General features: G+C 35.0%; 1 protein-coding gene across 1 annotated transcript; it reads left to right on the top strand.

Annotated features, from left to right (window-relative positions):
- The first annotated feature begins 2,425 nt into the window (after positions 1 to 2,425).
- On the top strand, positions 2,426 to 12,173 carry LOC149078658 (hemocyte protein-glutamine gamma-glutamyltransferase-like). Its single transcript, XM_089240802.1, has 15 exons — positions 2,426 to 2,476; positions 3,733 to 3,908; positions 4,112 to 4,324; positions 4,770 to 5,033; positions 5,204 to 5,322; positions 5,499 to 5,606; positions 6,276 to 6,453; positions 6,725 to 6,881; positions 8,157 to 8,260; positions 8,349 to 8,517; positions 8,778 to 8,863; positions 8,977 to 9,264; positions 9,394 to 9,554; positions 9,656 to 9,792; positions 11,854 to 12,173. The coding sequence occupies exons 2-15, from the start codon at positions 3,740 to 3,742 to the stop codon at positions 11,993 to 11,995; spliced, it is 2,295 nt and encodes a 764-aa protein (XP_089096928.1). The 5' UTR covers positions 2,426 to 2,476; positions 3,733 to 3,739; the 3' UTR covers positions 11,996 to 12,173.
- The last annotated feature ends 5,221 nt before the right edge of the window (positions 12,174 to 17,394 follow it).

Here is a 17,394-nt window from a genome sequence, read left to right as displayed (position 1 = left end):
GCCACTTACACTTAACATCGTCGTGGCAATGGTAACACGGGCTAGCTTCTTCTAGTCATTGTGCCAGTTGGTGCCGGGTATTGAGGTGGTGGGTTTACTGACCCAGAGCTGAGCTCCAATCATTTAATTCAAAACTATACGCAAATGTACGCATTTGAAATATGGGATCTCGTAGTCGAGACCGATTACACATCTGCTTAATGCAACAGAAGATTTTTGCCCGGGGGCCCGTGACACTGCTTCGACCAGTGGTTATCAACCTTTCGAAGCTCGCGGCCAGATTGATTTTCTCTTGTGAGTGGAAAGCCCGGTTATACACCCGGTTATGACTGATGGGGATATAAATGGAAAAAATAAAACGGCACAAACCACTCACGGCCCGGCTTGACTGATGTCAGGGCCTGTCTGACAAACGCTGGTTTGGACGGCCCTGTATACAGGGTGTCACGTAGGTCCCAATTCGGCCTTTATCTCATCAACCGTTCGTTATAGAGGTATGTTTCCAATTCAAAAAGTGCTCAAAATGTATTCAAAAATCACGTAAAACTTTTGAGAGTAAAAATACGATGTGTTACAAAATAAAAAAATATTTTCGTATGGACACTATCCTAAAAAACGTGACTGGAAAAGTTATTGTCCTGTTTACTTTGACAGGCTAACAAAAAAAAATCACGTTTCTAAGTGCATTATTTACTGAGATAATTCAAAAATCGGAGAAAAGTTGGAAAAGAACAGCATAAACTAACAGACAACGCTTCTCTCAAAAACGTGATTTTTTTTGTTATCAGGCATAACAAATCACCTGCACGGTAGGGCAACAACTCTTTAATTTCGTTTTTAGGACAGGATGGCCTTATGAAAATTTATATATTTTTGTTACAGTCGCATCAAAACCATATTTTACCAGCATTTATCCCATTTTTTCCCACATTTCTCCCTTTTCTGTATTCGAATATCAGAGCGAATATTGCACTTGGAAACGTGGATTTTTTTTTTTTCTGCTGAGAGAGACGGGAACAACTTTGGGTGTTTGAATACAGGGTGTCCTTATAAAAAGTTTTTATTTTATTTTAATAAGAAAAACCCCTTGCAATAATAAATAACTTATCTCTGAGGTCTACAAGTTATTTGGATACTTTTTTCTAATTGAAAGTATGTCTCTAGTATCGACGGTTCGCCAGTAATTTGCGGTGCGTGCTGTTAGCTATGCACCTTGAATAACGACATACACAGCCAGCCCCGCTTAATCGGATAAAGGATAAATTAATACCCCACCTAAACGGATAAAATCCTCCGGCACCAAAATTTTTCATTTAGAGATAATGTTAAAGTTCCCCGCTTAATATAATTTCAATGATTTTCCCCCACTTAATCGAATATCATGCTTCACATGTGAACTGTTAATACACAACAACCACTATACACACATAAGTTTTTATTGAACGAAGCATTTGAAATTAACAGAAAATATGTTACCAGATTAAGATTTAAGAAAAAAAATTAGAGTAGGTACGGCCTCCAAGTATTCATTGTTTTCAATACGCAGATTTAATTAGTTTATTTTTGGTCCGTATTGAGCCAATAGAGGTCGCTAACTTTCGTAACGAAAAGTAAAAATCTTAAGTATTGTGATCATTGTAATTAAATATAATTTTTGTTTCATTTTTGATGTCTGATTTATTCGAGAAACTTAATTAATATTCATCCTTCATCAGTTTTCAATAAACGAGCTATATTAACGTTGTACAATGGCAATTGAACTGCTCCCTGCGTAATTGGATACCCCGCTTAGTCGGATATTGTGTGCTAGAATCGTTCATAACAGATTAAGCGGGCCGACTGTAAGTCGACATATACCATGCAATTTAAGACACGAGAGAAGTGTAAGAGCCCCATTAAAACCATAATGTGATATTTAGTATTAAAACATATTCAACAGAACCGGCGTAAGAAAAACAATATATTAAAGAAGACAAGAAAATTAAGCTGAAAATTAAACAACCGCAAAGTAAATACAAAAGAAAGTAAGAAATTTCATAACTACGTTTGAGATAAATATCTGGAAAACAAACTTATCTCGACTCCATAACTATGATGATGCTAAACTGAATGCCACAAAAGTTGAAATAGACAATACATTATAATTTAAATCTTTTTAACATACGATTAATTTAAAACATAAAAGGAAAGGGAGTATAAAAGGAACTTTACTTTTAATTTCTTTCCTCAACATGTACATATAATTGCGATGCATTGTACAAAGAAGAATGCACTATAGTATGCGGTAAAAACAAAAGATATATGTATATAAATCAAAGGGCAAAACTAATTTTCTCCTCCACGTAAGAGGGTTGAAACTGCTCTCAATGCTGCTAAGCATTTTGATTAAGAGCGCATATATATTTAGAGCCATGGACATAACCACTCTCTTTTACTTCCATTGATCGAACGAAGCTTGTCAAGAAGATATCTTAAGGTATGTAGAGTTTAATCTTTGAGGACTCTTAACTTCCCATGGCATTTAAAATTTGTTTGGTGCTGCATATTTTTGTACGAGATAACACATTTTTTATGCTATAATATGATCCTATCTTTGATATTTTTCATGTGTTCAGATGATTTATAGTTAGGTTTTTGATAGAGATATTTTATATACGTAAGTTGTGTATGATAGCCTAAAAAAACCTTTGACATGTTAGTATATGATCCGTTAATGTACTTAAAATTCACATTTTACTTTTAATATATATGCATATATATATTTATTTTTTTTTAAATTTATTTTAAGGCACAATCCAACTAATAACTGAAAATAATCAATGTATGAGTTACAAGTCACATGTAAACTTTCCCGCTTGAGTCATTCGACAATAATTCTTTTTGTTTAAAGAAATTTTCTAACAAAAAACATTTTCTAACAAATTTTTGTAAGAAACGATAGTTTTTGGGAATCAGAAGGGATATCGTAGTATTTTTTTAAAATTTATTTACAAAGAAGTTTATTTTCTTATGATTTGTCCATAAACTTCGGAATATAAGGTATTAGTTTCTTTTTCAAATAAAATAAATAGCAAATGGTAATCAAATTATTAATAATATTGAGTTTTCAGAAAACTACTCGAACAAATTTTTGTAAGAAACGATCATTTTTTGGAATCAGAAGGTCTAATGGACATAAGAGTTTTTTTTATAATTTCTTTACAAAAGGGAGTTTAATTTTCTGATTTTCAAAAAATGAAGTTTCAGGTAATTTTATCGTGATTTTCGATTTGAATTTTTGTATATGTTCTGTCCATGGACATAAATAAATTTAGGAAAAAAAATAGTGTTTTTATTCAATTTCTTTTTTTTTTGTCACATGGTATCTTAAGCTGAAGGTAAATCATAATTACGAATTATTTTAATTGAATTAAATTAATTAATTGTGCAATTTCGTCACAAATTGAAAAACGGTCAAACAGTTTAGTTGGCCCAAAACTGGGCCAACTAAAACCATTTATCACATATTTGAAAAAAAGATCTACTGGTACTTCGTGTATGAAATTTATTATTTTTATTTTTCCATGGATTTCTTTCAATAAAGCAATACGGTAGTGAGTTAGATTTATTTTTCAAATAAAAGAAATACAAATTCTGAAGCTACAATAGGCAAAATGACCAACAAGATACTCGAAAGAAAAATACTTAATATTAATTGGCATAATAAAAATTTGCTTTCATTAATTTTCGTAGGTAAACTATGCCAGTTAGAAGGAGCTCAACCAGACATGTGGAAGGCCATGGCCGCAGGGTTGTTGGAGGAAATGCTACCGAAGACGCCAGTTATCTCACGGACATATTGAATAGATTAAAAAAAGAAGCCGACAGAACTTGGCGATCCTGGACTGGATCGGACAACGAAGTAGGAGGTAATCAATTAAATTTACAATTACGATACAATTGCGATTAAAATTTACAATATATCAAACTTCTTAACCAGGTGCTTTCAGTCAAATTTATCTCCGCTTATGAATATTTAGCTGCTATACGACAGCTTACACGAAATATTTTGAAATTTATAAATGATTGCTTTTATGGAAAATGATTCTGAATAATATACAATTTCATTTAGAAGCACGGTCTAAATTACTACCGATAGAAGTTGTTGGAGTGGAATTCTACTGCAAAGAAAATGCCAAAGATCACCACACAACAGAGTACGATGTTCTGGATGGCGAACGACCATCACCCGTGTTGAGACGAGGACAACCTTTTTACTTGGCGCTGAGATTCAACCGGGCCTTGGATTTTGGGAGTGATAAAGTCCGTCTAAAGTTCATGTTTGGTAAGTAACTTCTCAATTTTTTAAGTGAAACTTCTTTAGTGACGGTAGAGTAAATCCATTTCATGGGAAAGCATCGTCACAAAAAGTGAAACGCTTACCTTTCCTTCGGGACCGGCTCTGTAGAATAACAGGTGTTGGACACTGATAAGATACCAACTAGCAGTTAGGTAGGTGGTAGTGGTGGGGAGTTGTCGGCAGAACCTTGGCTATAGAGTGGCCAGACGTCCCGGCTTTTGACTGAAATATTTAATGAAATTACATTATTTTCAAATATCTGTTTTATTTTGAAATTTAAAACTACCTATACTTATATTTTACATAATATCAATACATATTCGCAAATATCCGTTTCTATTCATGAAATTTCAATATTATTTTTTCTGGATTTCTGTAAAAAATTATTTCAACAGTCATGTGTATGAGTAAGTTTTCATAATTTTCCCAGGGCCCAACAAATCACAGACTAAAGGCAACCTAGCACCTCTGCTGATCACAACAAATAAATCTTTCACGAAAGATTCAACTCAGTGGGACGTATGTACAAGCCGTATTGATGATAACATGGTCATGGTAAATGTTCAAGTACCACCCACAACGGGTGTCGGTTTGTGGCGATTGAGGGTTGTCACGAAACTAGCAAATATCAAAGACAAGAAAATTTTCACCTGCAAGGAGAATATATACATGCTTTTCAATCCATGGTGTAAAGGTATATAAATAAAGGTTATATATTCAGTTCTTCTGATGTTTTTTGACATCACAAATGAAAATATTATCAGATATAATTATAGTTTATGCAGAAAAATACAAAAAAAAATTGAGTTATTTGACATTTGTTTGTTGTATATAAGAAATATAATGAGATCTATCTTGAATCAGAGGACCAGGTGTACATGCCCCAAGAATCGTGGAAGAGTGAATACGTTTTGAATGATGTTGGTAAAGTCTTCCAAGGTTCCTATAAAAATCCTATAGGACGTCCCTGGGTTTTCGGACAGGTGAGTGCTGATTATAAACACACTTCTATTTTTAACATGAATTTGGCATATATTATCCACCTTGAAGTACTAGAAATCTTTCCTTATTTATTAAGAAACTACAATGTGTTTGAACTGCTACTTTATTTTTTCCTAATTTCTGAAGCTAGATAATGAGCTTGTGTTCTTATTTTCAGTTTGAAAGAGCAGTTCTCCCCGCATGTATTTTTCTGCTAGAGAACTCGGGTTTGGATTATTCATCCAGAGGCAACCCGATAAAAGTCGTCCGAGCAATATCAGCAATGGTAAGAAAACTGGAAATATACTGTAGGGCAAAAGAAAAAAACAAAAAACTACCGTTTAATTGTACTGTACTCGTTTTTTCTACTATTCAGGCCCCAGAGGGTATTGTTATGACCCGGGACTGGTTTAGGGTCAGCAATTTTGTGCAGCAACAAAATTTCGACTGAATGACTTAGGGTATTTGATTTACAACTATGTCCAACATTTGTCTCTCTGAAGATGATAGTATGTTCGAATCACGATTATCTTATCTTTGAAAAATAGCCTGTAAGAACATGAGGAATCATTCGAATACCCTGGAATGGCCACCACCATCAAGTCCAGAACAACAACCGATCAAAAGACTATGGAACTTGTTAAAGAATTTGAAGAGTTATTCAACCATAAACAAGATTATCGGGGAAATATTGATGCACAATTAAAGCACTACGATATCTGATGACTTTATAAACTTATTGTCATGTCATTGTTCTGGCTGAAAGTAATCCAAAAAAGCGTTAGAACATTCGAATTGTTTTGGCGAGACAGCACGGTCTTTTCCATTAGCAATGAAAACACACACACACTGGGCGTAATATTTCCCCTTCTTGCCTTAGAATACTTATAATGAGATATTGAATTATTTAAATGCAACTTTCATAAAAATGGTGTTGTATTTGATTTCTTTTTAGGTGAACTGCAATGACGATGACGGAGTTATAGTTGGAAACTGGAGTGGAAATTACGAGGATGGAACAGCACCTCATATCTGGAGTGGAAGTCCCGGCATTTTAGAGCAATACCTAACATCAAGTGGTACTCCCGTCTCGTATGGACAGTGCTGGGTATTCTCAGCTGTCACTACGACCGGTAATGTTTCTCATTAATCAAACCAAAACACTAGAGAATTTCGTTCGGTTATCGTTTCGGCTTATTTGAACGATACATTAACATAGGAGTTCTCAACAATCAATATACAAGTAAAGTGTCTGAAAAATCGTCACTACCTTGCCGTAAATCTAGTGTTCGTGTTAACTTTTCAACTTTCATGTAAAGAGAATTGTTCATAAAATAAATATAGCAAGTCAAAAAGAATCCATTGATTGATAACTTATATTTTTCTTTAATTTTTATTTTTCAGTTTGCAGGGCTTTGGGTATCCCATGCAGGAGCGTGACTAACTACTTGTCCGCTCACGACACAGACGACACATTAACTATAGACTACTATTTTGACTCTAATGGAGAGAAACTTAGACCCAGCGAGAAACATCCAGAATACAACCGCGACTCTATATGGTAAGACAGAAAATAATTACAATTGTCGAGACCGTCAAATGACACTTAGACCCCAACAGATCATGATATGGCTCTAGAAGAACACAGAAATTTTTCGCAATCAATCTCTGTCTTTTATACAAATACAAACACAACGACCACAACAGGCAGATTTCTCGACGAGGTAGACAGAGCGATAATTATAGATAGATCGCAAGAAAATCCCTGAAAAATTAAAGTAGGATGTGATGAGACACGGCCGCAAGTTTTTAACGTGAATACATTAATTAGTGAAGAAATAGCGTTAAGTAAAGCATTAGCGACTTTGAATCTTCACACACACAAGTCACTCTATCCCCTCCCCCCCAAATCATTTTCGATGTTTCAAAAAAGAACTTACTAGTCATATCTCATGTTATTTTGAAGAAAAACAAAACTGTCGTTTTTTAATGTTCCCTCATTGGATTTCATTTAATTACATTCTTGTAGAACTTGCTGAGATGATTCTATTGACACCTCACGTAAGGTGACGGACGGCTGGAGTCCCAAGCTGTACCAATTTTCAATGTATGACACGACAGCTTATTTCATGTTTGCAACACTATTGTGAAATCAGATTACGTTATACTGAAATCAAACTCTTATCACGGGAAACTTTAAGTTCTCATGCATCCAACGAGATATTAAACATTGTCTTCACATGCATTGTATAAAGTTTATTTGGATTCAAAGTCTGAACTACTTTCGTGAAGCTCAAAAATCGTGCCTATTATAAGATGTATTCACGTCAAAAAATGTTTTCTGTATGGTCTCTAAACCTCATTAATTTTCAAATATTTTTTCCGTTGTGGCTATCCTCAGCTTCCTATATTTTGGCTACTGATCCCTGCTGTAATCACCAAAACCACCACTCTCTCAAAGTTCACTTGAGTCGGTGACTATTACTTTATAATAGTGAAAGATATTCAGATATGCCGATAACAGTGCCGTCTTAAGGCATGGGCCCACCCGGGCACGACCCGGGGGCCCTCAAGAGAAGAGGCACCTCACAAAAATAGGAGCTGGTTGAAATTTTTGAGAATTTTCCATGTAAGGCTTCGGAAAAATCACTTGACCCGGGGGCCCATGATGCTCTTCAGACGGCCCTGGCTGATAAACACACTATAACTGACTTGCTTTGTACCGTTATTCAAGTATTCAAATGGCCATTTTTTTCCAAAAAATGACCGGGTATTTCTATTAGTTTCTTGTATATTAATGAATGTCGTGTGATATAGATATATATTGTGCTTTTAGGAATTTCCATGTCTGGAATGACTGTTGGATGGCTAGACCTGACCTCCCTCCAGGATATGGAGGATGGCAAGCTGTTGATGCCACCCCACAAGAAACTAGTGAAGGTTAGTGTAGGATGTGTTTTGAAGACTGTGACCGAAGAGTTGAATGTCCTCATTGATTTTATATATTTTTATTATGGTAATTTCTTAGGTATGTATCGAGCGGGGCCAGCTTCGGTAGCTGCTATTAAGAGAGGAGAGATAAGTTTTCAGTACGACGCACCTTTCGTGTTTGCCGAAGTGAACGCTGATGTAGTTCACTGGCAGAAGGATAAGAATGCAGACTCCGGCTTGCGTAGACTCAGTACCAATAAAAGCCAGTAAGTTTCTTTCATTTCTAAAATTGGATGTCGATTTTTGAACGAAGTGTGTTTTAAGGAAATTATCTTTTCTCAATGTAATTTTACGCATTAATTTCAGTTTTTAGCTTCTACAGTTCATACAAACATGAATGTCTTGCTATAATTGCTATATTCTCTTGCTATATTGTTATAGATGTTCAAATAAGAAATTTAATGTCGTATAGAAACGGTTTTAAAACAAGTATAACTTATTTTTTTACTTATGTGTTTCTCTTAAGTGTTGGTCGAAAGTTGGTTACAAAACGTATAGGAAATGCTGGCAACGATTTGGAAGACATCACTCATGAATATAAGTCACAAGAAGGTGAAACTATGTCCTCTATAAATGCTATAATAAATTTACTACTAATATTTTATTGAATAAAACTTTAATACTCATTTACATTATACTGTAATGGATGCATGTTGTTCTCGAAGGTACAACTGAGGAACGTATGGCGATAATGAACGCAGCGCGACGGTTGGGTAAAGTTGACTATCACGAGATGCCAAAGCCAGAGAATGAAGACGTGTCAATGAAGTTGCGTGACATCGACTCGGTGATGATTGGCCAGCCTTTCCGAGTTACAGTTGAAGTCAAGAACCTCAGTGACCAGAAGCGTACGGTCGACGCCGTTTTAACGGCTACCACCGTGTACTATACAGGCATTACAGCATCAGTTATCAAGAAGGGAAGAGGATCATTCACTCTGAAACCTAAACAGAGTTAGCAAAAAATGAATAAATCATATTATAATTAAAATTTAAGAAGAAAATAATACAACTCTAAAATACTTGGTCATTTTGTATTAGTTAATATTGTTTGCTAATTAGTGCATATTTTTTTTTTCTTAGAGGAAGTTCTGAGTATTCAAGTCACTTCTGATGAATACTTGGAAAAGCTGGTCGACTATTCAATGATGAAAATATACGCTATAGCGACCGTCAAAGAGACCAAACAGACTTGGGCGGATGAGGATGATTTTGTAGCTGAGAAACCTGCTCTAAAAATTGAGGTAGAATCAATGGGTAGAGAAGAGTCTCTTTTCTTTACACTTTTATTTTTTGTATGAAAAAAGAACAATTATTATATGCACTGTTCTACTTTTTCTCTTAGACTGATGAGGTAATCAAAGTAAAGAAGCCATTCAAATTGTTGACGAGTTTCAAAAATCCCCTGAATAAGACTCTACAAGATTGTGAGATCAGCATCGAAGGCCCGGGACTTGCGGAACCTCGACGAATCAAACTCGAGTAAGTTCTTCGTCTTAAAAATTTAATGAATTTTTAATTTCCGATAAGCTATTGATGATGATCCAGTTCATTGCTCTTCAACCTTTTCACAGCTTACGGTCCGATGAAAGTAGTTGAACAATTTCACGGATTGGCCGAAATGTGGGAAATAATTTATGGGACAGCAAAAAAGAAATAAATGGGAGTAATAATAGATAGAAGAAAAAATTTGCGGGCCGATAAAAAATGTAAAAATATTCTGAGGGTCGGCAAAAAAAAATCAATAAATAAGAAAAATAATTTTCAGACCGTCCCGAAATTCAATGAATTAGAGAAATAATTTTGAGAAAGGAAAAAAATTAATGTAATTCGCAGAACTGCTGACGTCTAAGATAAATGAAAAAAATAAGGAGACAGCATAACATTTGAAAATGAATCTGAAATTTTGAAGTGGTTGCATGAATTGGTCAAAATGTTTCGCGGACCGGCAGCAAATTTTAATGGACTGCACCGATTCGCGGCTGAAGTACACGGCTCTGGTTTCATATCTATATCAATCTAAATTTCTACTGTGATAATATAATTTTTTCTACCTTCACAAAAAATCGAATATTATATCTTATACATCGGCCTAATTTATTCATTCTTTTATTCACATCTCAATAGGCAAACATTGCCCAATTGCAGAGGTGGGTAAGTGAAAAGAAAAACAATAAATACTAATGTCCATAGACAAGCGAAAGATGATGGCAGAAAACATAAATATTATTATATTGAAATGTAAGACGAAAGTGATTCATAAATGCAGCTAATAAAAAAAAATGGAAAAGAAATCACGACTCCATGAATATAATAAAAAAACAATGTGCAAGATGCACAAGTAAAGACACATAACAATAACAAGGAAGTGAATAAAAGTCAAAATTACAAAATTTATACATGTATTATACATGTATTATTATAGTGTATTTACACTGCGCAAACACATGATTGGTTAATATCCAAAAATTCAAAAATCACATACAGTCGGCCTAGCTCAATCGAATAAAATCCCCGGCACCAAAATTTTCCCCCATAAGTCCCGTGCATATTGGGAATAAAATATCCCGGGAAGTTACCGGTAACAGGGATTTTCACTACAACCCGTTTACATGGTGTTTAGTTTATGCCGGTATTCCCCCGCCCCCTTATTTCCGGAAGTCGTCGCTGGTCACGTGGCTTGTGTGGAAGTGGTTGGCTCAAGGCAATACCGTCTAGAGCAGAAGAAGGCTCTCTCTGCTCTAGAAGGTATTGCTCAAGGTGACTGGCAAAGGAGCTGATAGCAGTTTTCGTGGCACGGCACAAAGGATTATAGGAGAGAGGGTCGAAGTCATCCACCATTATTCCCAACAAAGATGGGACTCTTTTGACGGATCTCAGTCCCTCTTCCCCCCCCCCCCGAGGAAAAAATGATCAAAGCTACCCCCAATCATACACTTGCAAGCGGGGGCTGTAGAGACGATGTTAAAGTTCCCCGCTTAATACGATAATTTCAACTACTTTTCCCCGCTTAATCGACTATTACACTTCACACGTCGACTGTTAATGAAAACCTGAAAACCATAATTGGTGATGCTGGATTCCAATGGGTAGTTATAACCCAGCAAACCCCCTTCATCCCTACCCAGCCGATTCAATAGCAGTAGTGCGCTTTGCCATAAGGAGCCGTTCAATTATTACATAAGCAAATTTTTAGCCATTTTTGATCCCTCCCCCTTTGTCAGCAAAATTTCGTCATCAGCTCTGCCTTTCTGAATCCAACTCATATTTTCATAAAGGTTGATGGCGTAAGCATTATCCAAACCCCCCCCCCCTCTCCCCTTGTCATCAAAAGTCAGCAAATCGGAAACCCCCCTCCCCCATCGATGATGACGTAATACTTGAACGGCCCCTAACAGTTTGTATATTCATTTCAAGTGACTGAATCCATAAAACATATCGGGTTTCACATTCCATTTCATATACTGTGGTAGTGCGATAAATATTTTAGTTAAATATAGAAGAAATGATGAACTTGTGTCTTTTTTTTTATTATTTCCTTAGTGATATTGAACCTAACGGAACTCTGAACCACGTCGAGAACTTGACACCAAGGAAATCGGGAGAACGTGAAATCACTGCCATTTTCTCCTCACGCCAATTGATTGAAGTCACTGGAACGAAACAAGTTAAAATAAGAGAATGATCGGTGAAAATTTTATGGACTTTTCCAGGAGAAGAAACCTGTGGAATTTTCTGAACCTTATCTTTTTATGCACGAAAGATTATCGATCAATATATACGGAAAAACATCTGATATAACCACATAATATTTCTGATGTAGATTTCTTTAATAGGCAATAAAAAATTGCTTTATTCTTTGATGGCAATGATTTGGTGATGGCTTTCTAAATCCGTTACATTTTTTTGTGATTTAAAAAAAACTGATTTTTATCTTCGAAAACAAAAAAAAGATATAAATTCATTTTAAGAATAAGAAAATTGTAAAATAATAGTTAAGGGTTTCGATTTCTTTTCATAAGTTTTTATAGAATTCCAAGGGAAATGTTTTTTATTTTATTTTCATTAAGAGCATTTATATTAAATATGAAGAAAAATAACGGGATCAATTTGCAAAGATTCTTCGATAATTACACATAAGAGATAGATAGATAGAACCGCTCACAACCCCGGACTGATGCAAAACAACTTATTTCCTTTACCTCAAAAGAAACAGAGTTGTGTCGTAAAGAGTTAGCAAAGATTAATCGTAGTGGACCCCTTGCCCCGTGCTCGCAAGTATTATCAAATCACTTGCGTCGTTCTCCCCGTGAAGACAGCTATCAACTCGATAACGTACAAGTCATTTGACTAAAATGTATAGCTGAACCCAATGACTAGGGAGAAAAATTGCACGTGCACCCAGTGGCACATAAGGGGCGGTCACCGCAGCCTGGGATTTAAAAAGAAGTGCGGAGAAGACTTGTGAGGCAAGTAAGAAAAAGAAGAAGTTAGAATGTTGAAGTGGGAGAGATTTGAGAATGGTCTAAATACACAATACTGCATGTGCAAAATATATATACAGCACCTCCGCTGTGACGGGAAATTAAGAAACAAAGCCTCCGTCCACAGTGCTGGGCATTTTTATTTTTATTTTTACAGAATATGCAGTATGCACACACAGAAAACACACAAAGTCTCCACTGCGACGGGAATAAGCTACAAATAAGAGATTTATATTCACCTTATCAGTTATAAACACAGATGTTTCTATATATTGTACCTCGTAGTTATATAATAATCCCCCCCCCCCCGTGATTCCAGAATTAAATGTTTTTAATGCTGTCTCTAGAATTAGAGATTGTACAGGAAACATATTTGGTAGAAAACTGAATTAAAAATAATCATAATCAATTTTCTATTTTGTGAACAAATTTAAAGTGTAAAATTTTATTTCTGTAATTTCTGGAAAATGAGCAGCTGGGAATAAATAGCCATGAATTCGTAAATAGTTAAAAAATTCATAAATATTGGGGGAAATACTATATATATCAATGCGGTTTCCTGGTAGGGGAATTTTTAAAAACAGAAAAAAAAATATTTGAAATTTTTGTTTATAGAGGCGCTGCATGAAGGCAAATAATCACTAGAAATTTGTAAATCAGGCTCCTATAAAATGTTGGGCGTACGACTCTAACAGTTTATTTCTAAATTTTTCTTTCAGTATCGCTTACATGGAGTTCTGATAGTGTGGTTGACATTAGTGGACAAAGCACTATTGGTGAAGTTTGTTTTATTCAGCCACGAATCAGCGGCTGAATCTCTACGAACGTTTCGGACACAGGAGTGATCAAAGAAAGGTTCAGTTCCAATCAATCCTGCCAGACTGGTTTTCCTTGCTCTCTATCCAAAAACTATCCTCTTTTATGAGAATAACTTTTTCGCAAACCACATTGCGTTATACCAATTAATTCAATTTTTATGAATTTTTGAACTATTTACGAATTTATGGGACACCTTTTATAAGCCGCATCAAGAAAAGTTACCAAGAAAAACAAAAAGTGAGCGTAGAAACAACGTTGCTTTTCACTCGTTGGAAATTTGCAAAAACTGCACTTCATTTCAATTTAAGAATGACATCAAAACATATTGAATTTAAGTAAAACTAAATTTTGTACATTTGACTTACTTTTCAAGTTTTTTTTTTTGGGAATTTTATAATATATTACAGGTAAAATATCATCCCAAGAGGTAAAAGCATTTATTTATGTACTGAATCAAAAAGAAACATGCCAAAAGATGCGGTTAGGGAGCTTGCCTCTGATAGTGCAGGTCTGGGTTCGTATTGGCGACAAGAGCGAAAAATTTAATTTTAAAACTGATATTTGAATTCATGTTTTCAGAGAATATTGACCAGCCAATGAGCATCGTCACCGATCAGTTGTTTACTTAGATGAAGTGAGTCTACGTTAAGGATATAAGTAAACATGAAAAAAAATTATAAATCTTTCTTATATAACGTTTGAAATTGTATATTAAAGAATTTTCAAATAATTAATACCGCAATATTATATGGATTCACTAGACGAAATTTTTTCTAAAAAAGAAAAAAATAGAACAAACATTGCAAAATCAAAAAAAAATATTATTTCAACAATTTAAAACTTAATATGCAGGTCTCCAGATCGTATTTGAAAAAACGGGCCGTAATTCAGTCAAACCGACCCGGTCTGACTGAATTACGGCCCGTAAGTGATTCATCGATAAATTTTTCCCCATTCATTTCCCATTAGTCGTGCTTATGACCGGGCCGTCCACTCGAAAAAAAATGCTTAGCCGGGCCGCGAGCTTCGAAAGGTTGAGAACCACTGCACCACTAGACTACAGAGGGAACGAATATGTCAATCTTTCCTTGGAGCTCATGTGCAGTGAACGTGTACGGTGAAAGGACGTGGGTTCGATTTCTCGCAGGGGCAGTTGAATTTTCTCTCTTTCCAAAATATATCTTCGCATCAGCCAGCTGTTAAAAACCTTTGCATTACTTGTATGAACAGAAATTCTCCGTTTTACCAGCCACTACGAGTATCAGAGAATCAATAACATTGCTTTCGACTTTCTTTTTTTACAGGTAATTTACCAAACACACACACAGAATTTTTTAAATGCAAAAACATAAAGTAAAACGATTTCTTCTCGTCCTCTAGTCAATGAAGAACACGTTTACGTTTTTCGGTGTTGATGTACTGCAACAAAGTGAATTTCAGAGAATTTCTTTTTTTTTTTTTTTTTTTTTTGCAGCAATTTTAGTATCAGACAGTTTGTAAACAAATACTGTTTCATCCGTACAGAAAATTTTCTCACCATATTCAGAAACGAATTGCTTCAGTTTCTGTGAAGTTCTTTGCCTAACTCTAGGTATGTTGAGAGAGAGAAAAAATTCGATTTCTCACAATAATACACGAATCATTCACAATCGGTACAAAAATTATTTCCAGTTACTATAAGGGTACCTTCCGAAAAATTCGAAAATATTGCGGCCCTATGGTTTTTATCTGGACCTGCTTGAACTTGATCAGATGCAGTGAGGTATCATCATTCATGATGGAAATGTTGGCATATATCGAGCCAAAATTTCCCTTTTGAGTAAGTCTTCCTCCACAAATTCAGAACCAATGCGCTGTCATCTATAGGTATAAACATCTGGCCTAGTATTTAGCTTCATAAAAGCATTGCACAAAATTGAAAAAATAAATAAATAACTTTTTTTATTTGATATATACTTTCAAACATTTCCGCAAACGTTAAAAAATTTCCCCCATGGACCAATTTTAGCCAATTTTTCCCACGAATTACCATCGCAGATGATTAATATATTTACAGCCGCACACCAGTGTCGTTGAAGAGGCTAGAATTTTGATGCTCAAAAAATTCAATGTCGTTGATTATCAATTGAAAAAAACTTGAATTTCAGATAATGGAATTTTTTTACCAATCAGAAACGACGTTTCATTTCAGGTGCATAAAATCCTACCCCTAAACCAGGTGCTCTTAACCTTTTTTCCGCCGTGACCCAAAATCAACTTTGCGACCCATCGGCTATTTTTAATTCAAAACTTCTTGTTAAATGTTTCTGATTAATAAAATGTTTAGTTTTCGAACCTAGTACTCAGTCCATGTTGTCTTAACAAGTGGGACGGCAAAGACTAAGCCCAGGGAACTGAATCAAACAGGGGTCCTCAGGTTGAAGCCTTCAATAATTCTTTAAAAAATTATTTCTTTCATAAATTCTGAATTTTCATTAATTCTGTAATTATTTCTCTCTTTAATTTTCAATTATCGTTCTTAATGTTAGAATAATATTTCATTAGTTTTTTAAATTAGTTTTCATTAATTTTAGAATTATTATTCCGTAATTTTTCATTAATAATCATTCTGTATTTATTTTTCATCAATTACGGAGTTACTTATCTCTTTAGTTTTCAATTATATCTTTCATGAATTCCAGAATTATTTTTCATCAACAAGGGAATGTTTACCTTTTTTAATTAGGGAATGTTTTTCATTGTTCCGAGATCTTAAGTGGGTTTTTACGATCCATCTCTGGACCCCTCTGATCAAAGTTTTGGTCGTGACTCATAGGCTAAGAATCCCCTGCTCCAAACAGTGCGCAGTGAATGTTTTAGAGCATTCAAAAAGGGTGCTGAACAGTTGATGCGCATATTTCTGGTGGGGTTTTGACCTTTTAAACACTTTGCTTACAAGCGATTGGCAAGACTTCGGATGATCTCTGTGTGATGAATCGACGATAAATATGGTAATTTTGTCTTAGCATAACCGCATATTAGAAAAAAGAAGGAAAGGAAAAGTAGAAAATTGAGAATAAAAACCAAATGAAAGGGAAACAGTATAGTGCATAAGTATAAGAGAGAGAGAGAGAGAGAGATGTATACTTATTATATTATACTCTTATCTCTCCCTCTCTCTCTCTTATCTGTAATACTTACAGATAATAGAGTAGAGCACGAAGTACATTTCTTTTTTCACCCTCACCTACTTGTTCTCTTTCGCTCTTAGATGTACATAGTAGAAGGTAATAAGGACAAACTTTTTTTTTCGTAGTGTTGCAACAAATCTTCGAAGTGATGAGGAGAGAAGAAAGAAAACATAACTTTTTTTAAATTTATTCCACTAGCGTTTGCACGCAATATTGGCTTCATTACGTCCTAAAAAATGGTCGCAGATGGCCCAGGTTGGCGGGGGGAGAGGGGGCTGTCGCTACGTTTTGGAAGCTATCGTAAATTCTATGGAGAAGAAGAAAGAACTCTCGTCAGAGGCGGGAACCAAGAAAACCAGTCTGAAACGGAATTGGAATAGCGGAAAAAAAAATTTACTTTTCATCTAAAATTATTAAATATGCAAAATATACTCAATCATGTAAAAATAGTGAAATATGCAAAAAAAATATATATGCAAAGAAATAGATAGCAATGCGAACCCTAATAATAAGCAATTGGCCAGTAATTATTGCTGTCGAGCAGTTGAAAATAATTAAAATAATGTAGGGTCCAACCGCCAGACTTGTACAATAATATCTGTAAAACAATC

Source organism: Pholcus phalangioides, unplaced genomic scaffold (genome assembly GCF_987345545.1).
Source record: "Pholcus phalangioides strain wild (caught in Gottingen) unplaced genomic scaffold, Ppha-v1.0 ptg000013l_1, whole genome shotgun sequence".
In the NCBI taxonomy this organism is placed as follows: Eukaryota; Metazoa; Arthropoda; class Arachnida; order Araneae; family Pholcidae; genus Pholcus; species Pholcus phalangioides.
This window is presented reverse-complemented; position numbering and strand designations above follow the sequence as displayed.

What these genes read in the sequence shown, in the direction of transcription:
- LOC149078658 (XM_089240802.1), top strand. Translation starts at nt 3,740, where the DNA reads ATGCCAGTTAGAAGGAGCTCAACCAGACATGTGGAAGGCCATGGCCGC. An exon ending in TGAATATAAGTCACAAGAAG is followed by an intron (nt 8,864 to 8,976) that starts GTGAAACTATGT and finishes TTGTTCTCGAAG; the next exon opens with GTACAACTGAGGAACGTATG. An exon ending in CCTCGACGAATCAAACTCGA is followed by an intron (nt 9,793 to 11,853) that starts GTAAGTTCTTCG and finishes TTATTTCCTTAG; the next exon opens with TGATATTGAACCTAACGGAA.